Here is an 18,308-nt window from a genome sequence, read left to right as displayed (position 1 = left end):
ATATTATTTTTATCTTGTTTATAACCGTTGCTATATATACTTTATGTACCGTCAAACTGTTTATTATAAGAGACCTCTGGGCACTTATGATGAATAAATAAACATATTCATATTTACTGAAATTAGTTGAAATGTTTGACCACAAAGTTAATGCTTTAAATGTAAACAATAAAATATTTATGATTTGTTTATAAATAAAATAGCAGTTTAACTGAGTTTGACTGTCTATTATTCTAAAGAAGAAAACTTTCATATTTTGTAAATCAGGTTATATTATTTGTTCACAAAATACATAACATTTGTAGTATTTTAAGATACACAAGTTGACACAAATTTATAAAAAAGATATCCGAGATTCATTATCAAAAGAATTAGAAAACTATCACATAACCATATAACGTGAGGTGTGATAAAAAAAATTTGGTGAGTAAATTTTATAGCAGCAACTGCTGATGCTACATCCATTTCAAGTTATAAGTCCGATACCCTGATTTGTTGAGATAGTCAGTGGTAAGTTTTAAAATGTTGTGACTTGTCAGTCGGCTTCTAGAGCCAGAAAAGTGAGGTTGTGCTTACCGTGTCTGTCGCGCATCATGGATTTTGAACAACGCGTCATCATTAAGTGTTCTTTTACTTTGCAAAAAAGTGCCAAAGAAGCTCATCAAATGTTAAAATCAGTATATGGATATAATATTGTGACTCTGAAGACTGTTTACAGGTGGTATGAGCGATTTAAAAGAGGAAATAAGTCTGTTAAAGACGAGCAACGATCGGCATGTATTTTGACCTCAAAAACATACAAAAACATGCAGAAAGTGATAAAAATAATTCAAAGTTTAAACAGGCGATTGACTATTCGAGAGCTTACTGAAAAACTGAACATCTCGTAAGGGTTCATGCAAAGCACTTTAATCGATAATTTAGAAATGAAACTTCGCTTATGATCCGTGAGTTCTCTGCCAAAAAAAGGTTCCGGTCTGTCCACATCTGCCTTACTCTCACCATGCGACTACTGCTTTTCCCAAAAATAACATGACATTGAGAGGTCAACGGCGGAGCAGCTGAAGGCCCTTCTAAAAGAAGCCGTCCAGAAATGCTTCCAATTATAGAATCAATGTTGGAATAATTGCAAAGCCTAGCCAGGTAGAGTAATATGAAGGAGATTAATTAAAATTTGATGTAATCCTTTGTTTGAAATAAAATTACTCAGCGTATTTTTTATCACACCTCAAATATATTTTAAAACTTTTTAAAGATAAATGCCCAAGTAAAATAACACCAATCTAAGATTGGCAGTCACAGAACAATTGAGATCTATGTATCATTTACAACATTTGAAAAATCATCTCTATATTTCACATCTGAATTCTGATTAAGTACCACCACACAGATTGATAGGAAATAAACAAGATTAAAACACCCTCCGTGGTGTAGTGGTTACGACACTCGAGTCCCGCACGGAAGGTTCCGGGTTCAATTCCCGGTGAGAACACAAAAATCAAGTTGTGATTTTTCTCAAGCCTGGGTGTTCTGTACTGTAATTCACCACTATAATTGGGCCTCCTGGCCAGTTGTAGTGCAAAAAAAAATATATATTTAAGCACAGTTGTAAATATAACAGTAGATTTATTTACACTGATGAAATTTTAACATGTTTTCTCCATTTGCGTATTCGTCACCGTATCCCGGTATTTTGTTGGTAGAAGGGCAACTTTGATAGATCTCTTATTGCGCACTTAGCCGCTCTGGATAAAGTTTCGTTGGAGTGAGTTTGTAGCTTTTCTAGAACATCTCTCTGTCTCAAACCCCAGACTTTTCCGAGACGCTGGCACAACGCGGTACAACAATACCTCCCCAAGAGACCGATTAGTACGCAAACTCTGATCTTCAAAGTGTCACTGGGATGGCTCAGCAGTTCGCATATGTCGATACACTCTCCCTCAAACAGCACAGACTCCACAAGCTCCGCATTCTCAGGAAGATCTTGTAAGATGACGGTAAGCATTGTGATAGTGTTGAGTACCATACGCAATCTTTTCTCATCTGTAAAGATAATAAATTATTTCAAACAAACAAAACAAAAACCATCACACCGTTTCCTATAGGAGTGTGCAGAGAGGATATAATGCCATATCACTCTGTCTTTGCATACAGACCTCGCTTCCTTCACATTCATAGTAGGACTTGATAATTTGTATTTGACTTTTTATAGGTTTTTGATAAATAAAAAAAAAAATAGAAAATACATCTTCTCATGCACGCACGCCGATTATTCCGACTTTTGACATGTCTTCAAGATTTTTTTCATTTGGTAATGCCATGTCTTTCTCGGTCTTCCTTGTTTTCTGCATCCATCAACATTCGCATTGTAAATCCTTTTAGCCATTCTTTCGCTGTCCATTCGCTCTACATGTCCAAACCAATGCAGAACTCCTTTCTTGATTTTGTGAATAATGCTTTTCTCAGCCCTAAGACATGTAAAAAACACACAGATCTCGACATTTATGCACATATTCGCCTGACAGATGCATTCCGACAGCATTTAGCCAACGTGATCTTAATTTTTTCAATTCCATACTTGGCTTCCAAGGGTCAGCGTCAGAACTGCATTGAGAACAGCTAATTTTTCCTCTTACAACAAACATTTATTTGCCGGTATAAATGGTTGATTTTAGTGCACCGTTCACCATGTTCCTGGCACTCGCCTTCCTTTCAAACAAACTTTTGAACAAAAATAAGCGGAGTGATTATTTATACTTAATATTTTAATCATTTTACTGTATCCCTGGCTGCAGCTGGCTGCTCCTTTATACAGAAATATTTTCAACTCTAACTCTAACTCTACATTCTGTAAGTGTCATAAGCAAACAAAAAATTTACACATTTGTAAAATTTGTTTTTTTTTTTTTAATTCTTAAAAAAAATATATGTTTAAAATCTGCTTTTACATTTATTTAGTATCTTAAAGCTGTAATTTTCCAAAAAAGGGACTAGCTCTTGTACATTACAATAATAGGTTTTGATCTCGTAGTATCTGACTTACGAATCGGATGTCTGAAGATTGAACCCCACTTTACCACAATTTTCTGAACACATTTATTTCAAGTAGTTGAAAATCGTCCAAAAATTGAAATATTTGGGAAGAGCATAAAATTTCAATTTTTAAATTCAAATAATAAATCTTATCTATATTTAGGTTTATTTAAGATAAGATCACAAATCAACACACAAGATAAAGGTAATATTTGAACCATTCAATCATCAACAAACATTGACATATGTATTTTTTTTGCACCATAACAGACTAGGAGGCCCAATTACAGTGGTTAATTACAGCCAATTAACACCCAGGCTTGAGAAAAATCACATTTTAATTTTTGTGAATTGTATTACTAGATGCGGCACTAACCACCCGACTTGTGTCCCACTCATTGAGGTTTCTGCATTTGACCGGTATTTAGTAGGAATTAGTATTTTATGCGCAGCGGTAAGTAAATGTGAAGCAGCGTAAAAGGGCGCGAAAACCAGCACGGACAGTTAGTCTTTTTTAATCTAGTATTTATTTTGCATGGCAATGTCAATGTGGCATGATGCAACAATGATTATTTTTAGAATTACCTGGCGTTGTATGAAGCATCGTCTCCATTTAATTATACCTCAATGTCAACAAATGGAAAAGTAGAAATACTGATCTCAATGTGACCGCTATCCCAGTTCTTAAAAATATACATTACACGTGTATTTCTTAACACGCATATGGTTTTTTCATTATGGAATTAAACTTACGTAACGATAGATACTGAGCAAGAAGTGGAGCTGTATTCAAAACAGCCACAGCATCACACAGTTGCTGAACAAATGGCGCTCCACGGAGACAAAGTTGTGTAGTGAGTTCGGTTAATCTGCAGAGTGCTAGCATCTCTTCACTAGTGAGGTTCCTTACGGGGCTGAAATATGCAAATAGCATATTAGTGCTTTTGAATAAATAAAATATTCTAATGCGTTTTTAAAAATGCATAGAATGTTTAATAATATTATTACTTCTCTGTAGAATTGTGTTCAACAGCACTCTGACGGATCAATAGTCTGGCTGCGTATACTAGATTGGGAACTAGCTTAACCTCCAGATACACCTGTAATATAAGATTATTCAGTTTATTTTATCGATCAAGATTTTGTGAAATTCTATAACAGATTATAATGCTCTTAAGCCCGCTGGCTCAAAAAATTATTAATGTGGCGGTGGTGTGTCAGATTAGACACAGTTTTAAAACCCACACCTTTTTTTAGGCATTTCTTGTGAGTTTTTCGATTTCTTAATCATCAAAATGTGCTCTCATTTTTGTTTGTGCTTAATTTTTCATGATTTTGTTCAATAGGTTTTAAATATCTGAGTACACCGAAATCCTACGGACACGGCCTCTCTGCACGCATCGAACTGCGTAACACATTGTGCATGTGATCAGCATCCAGTAGAGATACTTGGGTGGTCGTATACATTATTTTGTAAGAAAAAATTTAACTGTTCGGACAAATTTCAAATCTATATTTTTTTATCAATTATTTGAAAATTTAACAATAACTATTTAACTAGGCATACTATAACTTTCTCCGGTGGGTATAAGTTTTAAAAAATCAATCTAATATTTATAAGTGATGAATGTACAGTAGAAATCTGTTTATCGTAACTCCAGTCATCAGGATCGCCAAATATCCAGATCGTTGTCAGAAAATAAAAAATAAAGATGTTACAATAAAAAATTTAATGTTTCCTTAAACTTAGCCGGACATGTTCAAGTAAGTTTTTAATGCAATTAAAATTTGCTGTTTTATTTCAAAAGCAATAACAAAGTGATATTAGAGTAAATTTTGCATTTTCTTATAATACTTCAATTTAATGGTTAATCCAATTATCCGGATTTCTGCATATCCGGATAACGTCTGGCACTCATTAACCCGGATAATTGGATTTTTACTGAACTAATTAGTGTTACCTCTTTAATTTCAGCCAATATTGCATAGAATGTACTATAAAGCAATTTCTTAAGAAAAAATAAAAGTTTATATCATCGGTTGACAGGTAAAACTCATTAAGTACAGATGTATGGTAAAATAACTTTATATCATCAAACTCTATATTTTTCAACAATCTCTTACAAAACTGTAGTTAGTTAAACTATACCATAAACAGCTTTTTCGGGTCACATAGTAAAAAAAATAATCTTTATTAACCATAATATACAATGTAATACATACAAAAATAATAACAAAAGTATACATAGTTAAATGGCGGACTTAGTGATTTTTTTATGTAAGAGATTGTTAAAAAATATAGAGCTTAGTGACAAAAAGTCACTCTACCATAAATCTGTACTTAATGAATTTTACCTGTAAACAGATTACATGTACTTTAGTATATCTCAGGTACTAGTTAACTGAGTTCTGGTTAATTTAGTGAAGTTGGAAAGTTTACAAAATGTCAGTGTACATAAGATATCTTGAAATTCCTAAAGTTGCAACAATAAAATTCAAGATGAAATTTGTATGATAACTTTGAGGCCGATGATCAATAAAATGGTGGCAGTAAAATAGTAAAATAAATTATGTAAACTAATTATAACACACTTTTATTTGTGCTCTCTGTATCATATAATTTGTTCAGCATATTTGTTGACACCTGTAGAGTGATTCTATTACGCTCACCTTAAGTATAGTGCTGACAGTTTGGCGGGGCACATGGGGGGCCACCAGGGGTAGAGACAGGAGGGCCGCGAGGGAGCCGCGAACCTCGGTCCCGGCCCCCGTGTGTCGAGCCACGCCTACTACCATCCCCACCTGGAATATTACAACAAAATATCGCAATCAACTTCTACGAAATAAAGAAAACTATATATATATATATATATAATATATAATATCCCAACTAGAAACCTCAGACAAAACTTACTCTTTCATACCGATAACCATAGAACTAACTATGGTTTTCATTCCCCTATGCCCAGAATTCTTAGGTCTGTCAACAAACATACCAGTCTTGATTTCTTTGATAACATATTGTCTTCTTTCAAACAATCACTGAATCAAATTCAATTATAAACACATCTCTCCCGCTTCCACTCCCACAAAGTCTACTATAAACCATTGAGTCTTTCTAATTTTTTTATAATAATTTTCTATGTATAAATGTGTCCATAAAAATGCCCATTGGGCGTATATATAAATAAATATATAAAACAAACATGGAAGTATTTAGAATTTTCATTTCTTTGGAAAATATAACACAGCGTCATTTCATTGTTTATTCACATATTTATCGATCCATGTTTGCCACAACATTGTAACCTACAAAAACAATATTTTACAGGAGATCACTTTATCTTCTCAAGTAACGACAGAGTTTGATTCTCAAAGTATATTCCTCGTTGATTGAGAGGGAGATGTATTCTTCTGTAAAATATTGTTTCTGTCGGTTACGATGTTTCGGCAATCATAGCTCCATATGTGTATGATGTTCTTGCTGAAACTTTTTAAAAGTAGGGAATATCCAGGCTAGCAAAAAAATCACATTACGATAAGTGTGATCTCATTATTATTATTGTTTATTCATTTTTTTCCCTTCTAAACAAAGATTAATAATAAAATAATGTGACCTCACTGGGGTTACCCGCGCCGAGGACACTTAACAATATACTTTTAAAAAAATACTTTTGCATGTGAGAATAAACATAGAAGACTTAATGAGATACTTAACAAAATGTTCAGAAAGTTTATATTTAATTTATGTACACCTATATTATTTATTTGATAAAATGTACAACAAAATAACAAAAACATAACTTAAACTATACATTTGTGGAGCAGTTTCTTTAATATTGGTTTGGGCGAATGAGACAATCCATTTTACATCTACCCAGCTCCACTATCCATTTTTTTATAGCCTTTTTGAACATTTTCTCATATAAAATTGTTTTAATAGACAGTGGAAGTAGGTTATAGATTTTTATTAAATAATACTCAAAATCCCTTTGTTCAAAAGTGGTATTAGTTTGTATTTGCTTGTAATAATTACATATTTTTTTGTAATGTTATCTTACAATGTTCTGCTGAGTAAGAGATTCCACATCTCCTTCTAGAACCTCCTTCATATTGGATTTCATAAAGGCTAACCATTCATCTTTTTCTATTGGTGTACTATCGTCATCTAAAATAAAACATACATTAATTAAAATTTGTGATTTTTAGTTACAAATAGTTCACGTATAGAGGATTGGTGAAGAAGAGAAATGTTAGTGCTCCGAGCAAGCAAGCATATGTTTACAATATTAAATTATTTTCGGATTGACATGTAACAGCTTTTAATTTAAATAATTAACTCATCGCAAGTATAATAAAATTGCACTGTGTATGATTTGTTTGAAGAAACAAAAATATTTTTTGAATTTCAGCATAAAATATTTTAATACTTTACAAACCCTTATCAATTATTATTTTTAAATATTATGTATGTAAATACATAAGTACTTAGTTAAATATAGAAAATATATTGGAATTTTACACACCAATGAGATTATGTCCATCATTAGAATTAATATCGCACAATTTAAGTTTCTCCGATACTATCAGCCCTCCTTCATCCTCTGTCTTGTCTCCTTCCGTGTCCTCATCGTTTTCCTTTTCCTTTCCCTCCTTACTATGCCCCATAGCCCTGACATGAGCCGCAGTAACATGAGCGGGTTCGCTCATCCTGCGCCCTTTCTCGGCCTTTTCTATATTCTTGAAACTAAATGACTTTTTCAAACTCCTCGTTAATTTGTTTCCGCTTCCAAAGCCGAATTTCTCCCGCGAGAACTGAAGAAGTTTCTGTTTGTAAGAGGGAGGAACACTTTTACTTAAAACTGTTTCTTTTTCAACCACTACCGCATTACCGGAGTAAGTATTATTAGCTGTTTGTCCGACAGTCGCTGTATTTTCATGATTGTTGTTCTTGGATACAGTTTTTAATCTTATTGAGAAATTGTCTAAATTTTGGCTCAGCTTTCTTTTGCTCACATCGTGATCATCTAATTTTTCTTCGACAGTATCATTTATTTCTTTATTATCTATGATTTTATTATCAGATTCTACATTCTTTTCTTTTTCCACTTCTTTTAAAATTGGCAGTGGACACCTCGGTTGGAGCGCAAGTTGAGCGATATTCGAATTCAAGTTACTAATTATTAGATTATCTTGGTTGAGAACATCATATTCATGTTTGAGAAGATCTGCGTGAGCTCCCGTGATAAGCTGCAGATCTTCATCGTCTGTTCGAAGGCTATCTCTCATACTGATGGCACTGGCAACTCGAATACTATCATCATCTGACACCGGGACGCCTTCAGAGACTCCGGAAGGTTTGAACTGCGCAACTTTCATCTGTTCTCTCCTTTCCAAAATTTGAACAGCTTGTGGCATCAAACTGAAAGAAAAAATATGTTTCCTTTGAGTAAAATATTTTTCGTAATATTTTTTCATATTCGTAATTTAAGTATTCAAATTTGCTTACTTTTGTGTAGTATTAGTGTTATTGAGTCTTTCTTTTTGTAATTGTTTGGCTGCCGTCTGACTCTGGGAGAGAGGTTGGGTAAAGGGTGATTCCGTAGGCGTTTGTTCGGGAAGTATTAAAATATGGCCAGACACAAATGGATGGATCAAAATCTCCTGCCAGCTAAATCGGAGAGTGGGATCTTTGTGTAACAACCCCTGAAAAAAATATTTATTGGAAAACTTGCCAGAATGAAAGAACTTGTATAATCATTATCGTGTGTAAGTATGTATGGAAAAAATACCTGAAGAAAGGAAACAACTTGCTGAGATACAAAGCTGGGCCATTGAACAGGCCTATGGCGTATGAGGTGAACCAGCTGTACAAACGATGAAGTAGAGAAAGGGGGCTGACCAGCTAACATTTCATATACGATGCAACCGAGAGACCACAGATCCGCCTGTAATATTTCAAATTTACTTTCTTCATTTATTCTAGGTGCAGCAAATGAGTTATTACAGGTATTCGAAATTGCACTCATTTCATTAATTAATTTTTTCACGTTACAAACAATAATAAATAATAATAAAAATAATGTGACCTCACTGATGTTACCCATGCCGAGGACACTTAATAATACCCTTTTTTTTACATGTGAGAATGTACAAAGAAGACTTAATATACAGAGAGAAATTACAAAATGTTAAGACAGTTTTAAACACTGCATTTTTATGTTTATATCTCATTCATGTATACCTATATTATTTATATTATAAAACGCACGAAAAATGAAAAACATTAAACTACAATTCGAGTTTAAGCCAAATAAAAAATATTCACGAAACAATGCCATACACAAACCAAAGACAGAAAAAAATAAGACTACAAGTTGGGAGATTGTACAATGAGAAACAAAAGATTATAAAATTTATATTTGAAGCATTAAAGAATTTTAAAGTTATTCATTACAAAATTAAAATAAAAACACTTTGTTTCTAACCATTCAATATTTATTGTATTACCAGTTTCGAAGCTACACAAGGTGTTTTAAATTCTATGAAAATTAAGTTACTGAATCTTGATAAAGAAATTTGGGTAGCTTTGAAACCAGTCAGTAATAAAATAAATACTAAGCGGTTAGGGACAAAGTGTTTATTTTTATTTTAATTACAAAAGATTATCTTCCTGACGAAATTTTGATAATATTATGCAACATAAATTAAATGTTTTTTATTAGCTCGTAAGAACCTAATTACATAACTCAATAAAGCATACATAAATATGCAAAGATATAAGTATTAGTTAGTATTAACATTTTAAGTGGTCTCAACAATGTTTTATTTTATATTTCATTGAGAAATTCAAAAATGTAAATACTGAACAAAGCCATCTTCAGTCTATTTTGCACTCCTTTAGACAACGCGTGCTGCGAGTAAGGTTTAATGTACATAAGGTTGAATTTGGAGTTTAGAGCGGAAATTAAACGGGCCTCAAACATTAAGAGAAAACATAATGGCCGGATGTCACAGTGTGAGTGAGTTTTGAACTTTGGGGAATATTTTGACCACAATGCATTCAAATTATGAGTCTAATTTTTATGTCGCCATAGATGAAGTAAGAGTAAGGGGGTGGCAAGTGGAGTATTCATATCATTGCATCTACTCTTGTGTGTTGTATTAGTCGCCTTTAGTCACCACTGCGTGTTTTAAAATTTCAGAAACTTTATTGAATTTCTCGATGATAGCAATAATTTGAAGACGCGATAGAGCATACTTACTTGATGATCGTAGGGTTTTTCATCAATCAGTTCAGGTGCCATGTACAGAGGAGTTCCCTTAATAGAAGTGAGAACATGTGTTCCTGTGGTCATATTACGTGCCAAACCAAAATCACAAAGCTTTGCTTTACCGAGCGAGTCAATTAGAACATTTTGTGGTTTTAAATCCCTGAAAAAGTATTAAAATATATACTTTCCAAAATGAAATACAGTTATTCTGCGGACAGACGAACCATCGACATTTAGAAAATGCAGCCAGCAGTACCTACTTATATTAGCGTGCGGATCAAATGTAATAGTAAACCACGTAACGTTTTTATTTCCACCGGCATTAAGATCACATTGGGTCAGCTCAAAGCTGGTAGACATAAAAATTTTGTAAGTGGTTACAAAAAAACCTTCTATCTTTAGTTAAATGTTTGAACACAAAGATAAAACAAATAAACAAACGTTATTAACTGACGTAAAAATATAATCATAAATAGAGGGAAGTAAATTCATGGGAATTTCTATCAAATAATCCTATTGTTCAAAACTTTATACAAACGATCACTAGATTCAGATGTTGATTAACTCCAATATAAGGCAAACGGCCATCAATTTATTTAAAAAATACAACAACAACAAAGCATCACGCCGTTTCTCCGTAAGGGTAGGCAGAGAGGATAGAACGCCATATCACTCAATCTTTGCAAACAGATCTCGCTTCCTCTACATTCATACATCTTCTCATGCACGTGTGCCGATTATTTCGACTTTTGAGATGTCCATCTTCAGGTATTTGTTGGATTTGGTCATGCCATGTCTTCCTCGGTCTTCCTCTACTTCTGCATCCATCAACATTCGCATTGTAAATATTTTTAGCCGTTCTTTTGCTGTCTATTCGCTCTACATGTCCAAACCAGCACAGAGTTTATTTGTTGATTTTGTCAATAATACCTATCTCAGCCTTACATAATATACGTATCTCATCATTTGTGCATCTACTGTAAATAGTTCTACCACACATTCGCCTGAGAGATCGCATTTTGACAGCATTCAGCCTATCTTCATTCTTGTTTTTCCAAGTCCATACTTCACTCCCATACATCAGTCGGGACTAGGACTCCATTGTGAACTGCTAATTTTGCCTCTTGCGATGAACATTTATTTGCCAAGGTTGATTTCAGTGCACCATTCACTCTGTTCCCGGCACTCACCTTTCTTTCAATATCTTTTATTTATTCTTTGCTTAATGTTATCAACCGGTTATTGTTATTAAAAATACTACGCATGTTAATATTTTAATAACAGTGTCAAATATTCTGGATTGCACAAATTTGGTGTGGTAAAACAATGAGACAATAGCAGCAGGTCATCAAGTTTGGAGGTGATTTAATCAATTAGGTTTTAAAAAAGTTGAAAACAGCCATAGAGTTAACAGTGGATCTCTCACTAGTCTGGTTTGTAGATTTTTAACAGTTATTTATGGCTAAGATCAGAAAAAGGTAGATATTAATGCTAACCTGTGTAAAACTCGATGCGAATGTAAATAGTACATGGCAGATACCAAATCCCAGGTAAGAACTTGAGCTTTAGCTTCCTGTAGACATCCCTCTTTCCCCAGAACTCCGTGAAGATCCTTTTCAGCAAATTCTGTTACGACAACTAGTTCTGTATCTGTGTCAAAACTTTCGATCATTCGGATGATATTTGGGTGTCGCAGGTGCTGTTGTATGTCACATTCTTGCCGGAGGTTTTTTAGATCTTTTGTGGACCGCCCTTTCTAAAATTTACAGTTAATTATCATAATTTCCGTCAAGACAAATTATTAATTTACACATGAATTAACAATATAAATTAAGTGGTTTTCTTACCTTTCGTATAACTTTTAATGCAAATATTCCATCTGTTTCTTTATTCTTTACTTTGAATACCCTACCAAAAGACCCTTCTCCGATGAAAGATAACACGTTGTATTTATCCATAGTTATAATATATTTCTGACAGGTATTATTCAAACATTATTTTTATTAAAATACGGCAATTAGTGAACATTAAATAAACTACATTTACCATATAATTTAATCTTAGTTTCATTCGACGAATTAACTGAATTATTATTTTTGTTGTTAGTGTTTGACGTTTTCTTATCTTATTAGGCGTTTTCTATGGAATTTATGTAGATTCCAAACCTTTTATAATGATTCCAAAACAATTAAAACGGTTTAGCATAGGGATGGGACAAAAAACATCGTTATTTTATTTAATCCAATCGGTATAAACTGAAAAGTCGATAATTAAAATCCAAACAACCGTTTGCATTTTTAATGATATTTGGGTAATTTTTTTTTCTCATAATTGTTGACATAAATTACTCAAATTTACCTGGCAAAAGTAGAAAGGTAGAACTTAAATATATAGTTACAACGTATTTAAAAAAAGAATGATGCATTATATGTAAAGCGCCTTAAAGTATTCGATAGTGGCGATATAAAAGTTATCCGTAATAATAATAAAAATTCCATTTCCAATAACTCAAAACCATAATACCTTATTTTTGAGTTCAAATTTTTATTGGAATCAAATACATGCTTTTTATTAATAATATTAATTGGTCAAACAAAAGCAAACTGTTGTTTTTATTTATTTTTATTTATTGTTTTCAAGAGTATTTTTTATGGTATTGTTACATTTTTTATAACCGTTTGGACAAGGTTGTTTTATTTAAATAAAGCTTTTTGTTTGGTTGTTGAGTAAAAATATATTCAAAGTTTTGATTAAAAATATTTGAATACGTACGTACAAGAAAAGAAATTAAAGACATATTTTTAAAAAAATGTGTGTAGGTACTTAAAGTTATTTGATTAATTGTCTTTGAATTTGCAACTTGCTCACAAATGACGATACATAATATAACTATTATAATATATATTGTATATAAATAGAAATAGATTTTTGTTAAGTATATAGGTACTATTCATTATCATTCCATTTCTCCTACCTAGTTGGAGCGTATGGTGTCCACAAAAAGCCTCCATACATCTCTATCAAGTCAGGTTCGCGTCCCGTAGTTCTGACATACTGACAACTGCCGGTGAATAGTCAGCAGTGGACGTCTAGGACGTCGAGAACCCGATGCCTTGTAAAGTAGGCAAGCGTGGTGAAGGCTCTCAGGAGGCATCCGCAGTACATGGTTTAGCCAACAGTATTGCCTCCGCTTGATGACAGCTGTCACTGGAGTTTGCTGCGTCCCGTTTTCTTATTACTTCATACCAGTAGGCAAATTAACTAATTACGCTTCTTATGTAACAACAATTTAAGTGTAATGGAAATTTTCGGCGAAACTAAATATTCTTTAAAAAAACATAATATAATTATATTGTAGGTATTTTTGGGGTATCTCAAATTAGAACTGTCTTTTTATATCCTGTAAATTATTTTCATGACTAAAAATTGCGTTGCTTTTAATTGCTAAATATCTCCTTATTGTTTTTATTTATATGTTATTTTTACTTTCTATGTTTGGTAATTTACTTTCATTTTCTTATTATTACTAATATTTACACTTATGTTTTATGAAAAAGTCAATATTCTTTGGGAAAACATGAAAATACTCCTGGTGAACTTTATGTGGTTTTTTTTTATATTCTTGTTCATACAATTATTGTTAAGCCATTTGTTATTTCTTTGTACGTATTTTTTAAATTTGTATGACTGTTTCAATAAATGAAAAAATGAGTAAATAATCGAGTTGTGATCCCGTGGCTAGTATCCCGGACTCACGGCTCAAAGGTTCGTGGTTCGAATCCCTCTCTACCCCAACTTGATTATAATAGTGAGTTATTTACAATTCGTTGAAAATGGCTCTCAAAATGAAATATTTGGGTAAATCATAGAACGCTTTTTTTTTCTTTAAAAAAAGTCTATGGTAAGCCGTGATTGTAAGAAAATGGGAAACAAGTCGCGGTAGAGTGGAGTTAGAACCCTGGGCCTCTAACCAAGTCTGCGACGTGACGTTGACGCTACTACTAGACCACAATCCATCTCGTTCGAATCATGTAGGTTGTATTAATAAATAACCCATTTAAAATTAATCGTATGTTGCGCATAATATTTACATAGCATGGAAGCCAGTTACGACATGACCAGATTTATAATGAACTGCGCGTATTCTTAAATCTTTATTTTCAGTCACTAAATTAGGTAATCCACGGAATAAATATATTGATCACACATCAACACTCTTCTCAGGAGACCACTTTTCCTATTTATGTGTAATAAAAGGGAAATAAAAAAAACAGATTCCACAGAATAAGACAATGAGATAGGGACGAGCCGTGTATAGAAGCGATTATGCGCAAATTACCATTATATTTAACTATCCATACTAATGTTTTACGGTAACTTTATTTACAGAAAAACAAACAAACATTGCCACTATTTGTATTTTTCTCCAAATATAAATAAAAATATTAATAAAGCGCGCCCAGCGACAGCAATGAGCCAAGGAACTAGCCGATTACTCCAGCTTATTTCTTCATACAAATAGGTGTACTATATTTTGAACACCTTAACCCAGTGGCGGGATTTTTCTCCTAGAGTAAACTTGTAGATTACACAAATTCTTTGAAGATTCTCGATTTGGAAAATAGTATTTCAAACATTATTTTTTAAGGACTATTTTTCTTTGAGGTGATATTTTTGACATATGACTCGCAACACATGTGATGCTCGACGCTGCAGTTTTGGCATTATTCATTTCTAGAACAAATCGGTCAGTTGACATTTCAATCGTAATGAGAATACCTAATACTGACTGAATGCATTGTGCTATTTTTTATAAACCTTTATATAAGGTGTGATAAATCAATGGATAATATAGCTACACAATATAATATATCACAAAGTTATGTCGTTTGAGTTGATTTCATGGATGAGAGTTGTTGTATCACACAGAACCACAGAAAAAAAAAGGAGGTTATAGTATAACTAATTTACAATATATAATTTTATTGTACCTACTATGTAGGTACAAATAAATGATATTTTTTATAGCTTATCAGTAAATAAAATCACCGTTCGCCACTGCAATGAGGATAGTATTCAAAACAACGTAGCCTCCGCGGTGTAGAGGTTTAGAAAGTTCACTCACACACGAAAGGTTTCGACAAGAAGGTTCGATTCCCGGTGAGAACACAAAAAAATATTGTTATCGATCATGGGTGTACTGTGTATTATGCTGTGGTTTTTTAAATTTTTTATTTTATTTCTTAAAAGACTATTGAACTAAGCCAAAAAAAAAAAACAATTTTTGTGTATCAGCGCTTTGATTTTTTATAGTTTTGTGTTTCTGAAATAACTCCGAGTGTGACGTCAAAGGTTTTCTTCCGCTTTTTCTTGATCAGTTCTGCCATTAGTCCAATGACGGCAAGCAAATCGGAAATCTTCCATAAATCACTTATCATTGATTGATTCATATAAACCAGTGACGTCGTTCAAAGTAGTTCGTTTTTTTCGTACATTTTCGGCAAACTTTTCCGTTCAATTTAATGCTTTATTTTTAGCCGCGCGCAAGAAAACATTTATTGGATCCGATTTCCCGTAGGGCTGAAGTTTCTCATTGGGCCTCCAAGGCCTGATGTCTATTTCGATTTTGTCTAAATGCTTTTAGACACTGGATTTCACCTCCTAGTACTTGTCTACAATCATTTGGACACACGAAATATCATTGAGAAGTAAAAATATTTCCAGAAATAGGATTTTAAAAAAAAAGAAAAAGTTTTTTTATATTGGTTAATAATCGAAGTAAAAAAATGGTATTTTTATGTATTGTACTTATCATCCAGGGAAGTAGGTTCCACAGTTAAATTAAAATTATAAACTTCTTTATTTTATATTTCCTGATAACGATAGGATATTTGGCAATCCGGATGACTGGAATTCAGATAAACGGAATTCTACTGTGTTTATTTATTTATTTCAAAAAAACAACAGTCATAACAACAAAAATTCAGCGTTTACAAATAAACTAAAATTTTTGGCCAATAGGGAATTATCACCTTTTTTTCACTTTTAAAGCAATTAAGGTCTTTGAAATACGGAATTAAGTTTTTTTTTCCTAATTACTAGTAGCATAAAAATACTTTTAAATTTGTAATTTTTAATTCCCGCATAAACGTCGATTCCATTGGCCACGCCCCTAATACATGATTATTTGTTCGATTCATGTTTATTTGTTCCTGCCATTGAAATTTGTGTAGAACAATATCACGAATCTTGAAGTCACAACAACCAAGGCTAAACATGTCGCGTTTTTCTATGAACTTGTTTTTATTAAATTTATTTTTTACATTTATGTGTGAAAACATTTCTCCTCAATATCCATATTGGTTTTGAAAATACAATTAATTACTCTAAATCCTTTTCATATATCATATTTTTATCGGCATTCGTAGTATGTGATATTTCTCTTTTATAGTTTTCTAAATATTACAAAATACAAAGCTAAGAAAAAGCAAACAGGTAAACGTCGTTTTGCGCCAGTTCGATTTACGCCGATTTACAACTACGCCGGTTGGTGCCGGCGTGGGATTCCCCGGTTCGGCCGCACCAGACGACAGTAGGCGCCGCGATTCTAATAGCAGACACACTTTTACACGTTGTTTTATTCTATTACCGTGTACGCGAGCAGCCTATTCTGTGTGTGATATTGTTTCAGAGTTAGTTTTAGTTTTGTTTTAAAGAAAATTTTATTTATGTATTTCACAGTTTTAAAATGTACTGAGTTTCTTTGTTTCAGGTCCCGACTAGCTAGAAAATTCCTGTGTTTAGGAAGGACCTTATTTTTTAACATGTATTTTTTTATTTCATTAAATGATGCTTAATAAATTTGTATTTGTAAAAACATACCGATAATAATAAAAATTGAAGCATAAATACACATTATAAAATATGACATTAGTAATAAAGAAATTAAATAAAAATATAAATTGGAAAACACACCGATAATAATAATAATTTTAATTAAATTAATAATAAATTAAATAAAAATTGCAGCATAATAAAAAATAAAAAGGTATATTTTTTATTTTATCATTATTTAAATTAAAAGAATATTTAAATATTTGTAGTTTACACAATATTATTTTTGGTATGTGTATATATATTTACATATTTATACACACACAATTCTGGGTTTTATCCCAAGGGGGAGTAGGTATATTTTTATTTATATCACTAAAGAGATGGGTAGAATTTTTGTTTCAAGATTATGGATATTCGAGCGTTTACAGGGCTTATGACCTGTCATAGGTTGGGTTCAAGTGGCCACTTTTATGTAGGTTCTACAACATTCCCCATTCCGCTTATTAGCGAATATCCATATCGGTGACATTTTTGGTTTTTGTATATATGTATGTATTAACCTCAATATCAAATACATAGATGGCGCTCCAAACGCGCTAGCGAAAGCTTTCCTTGTTTCATGACATATATACAAAAACCAAAAATGTCACCGATATGGATATTCGCTAATAAGCGGAATGGGGAATGTTGTAGAACCTACATAAAAGTGGCCACTTGAACCCAACCTATGACAGGTCATAAGCCCTGTAAACGCTCGAATATCCATAATCTTGAAACAAAAATTCTACCCATCTCTGTAGTGATATAAATAAAAATTTGTAGTTTATGCTATGATTCTGCAAGAAAAGAAGCAACAATCAAAGCAAATGAAATTTGATGCTTTTTTCAAAAAAGCGTGAGATTTTAATTTACTACCGATGAACTGGTGAGTTAGTATTTATTATAAAAAAACGTTATTTATTTGGTAAACGAATTTAAACTGTATTCATTAAATTCATGTATAATTTATTTTGAATATATACAGGGTATGTATTAAATAAACATGTTAGATTGTTCTTAGAATTTTGACACGGAACCTAACCTAAGGTATATCTTTCATTATATTTGTGTTCATTTTACGCTGATTTTTTTGACGCCGGTGTCTCTCCGTAAAACGACGTTTAC

General features: G+C 32.5%; 1 protein-coding gene across 1 annotated transcript; it reads right to left on the bottom strand.

The window, feature by feature from the left end:
* Positions 1–254: 254 nt before the first annotated feature.
* On the bottom strand, positions 255–12,461 carry fu (STKc_STK36 domain-containing protein fused). Its single transcript, XM_088231370.1, has 11 exons — positions 12,155–12,461; positions 11,804–12,063; positions 10,299–10,467; positions 8,826–8,981; positions 8,543–8,739; positions 7,560–8,455; positions 7,095–7,201; positions 5,704–5,835; positions 4,042–4,133; positions 3,787–3,947; positions 255–2,043 (listed from the first exon to the last, which is right to left on the bottom strand). The coding sequence occupies exons 1-11, from the start codon at positions 12,263–12,265 to the stop codon at positions 1,676–1,678; spliced, it is 2,649 nt and encodes an 882-aa protein (XP_088087496.1). The 5' UTR covers positions 12,266–12,461; the 3' UTR covers positions 255–1,675.
* Positions 12,462–18,308: the final 5,847 nt, after the last annotated feature.

This window comes from Micrasema longulum, unplaced genomic scaffold, assembly GCF_059751315.1.
Source record: "Micrasema longulum isolate JH-2025_06_02 unplaced genomic scaffold, ASM5975131v1 h1tg000878l, whole genome shotgun sequence".
Lineage (NCBI taxonomy): Eukaryota > Metazoa > Arthropoda > Insecta > Trichoptera > Brachycentridae > Micrasema > Micrasema longulum.
The sequence above is the reverse complement of the archived record's forward strand: the minus strand, read 5'-3'. Positions and strand labels throughout refer to the sequence as shown.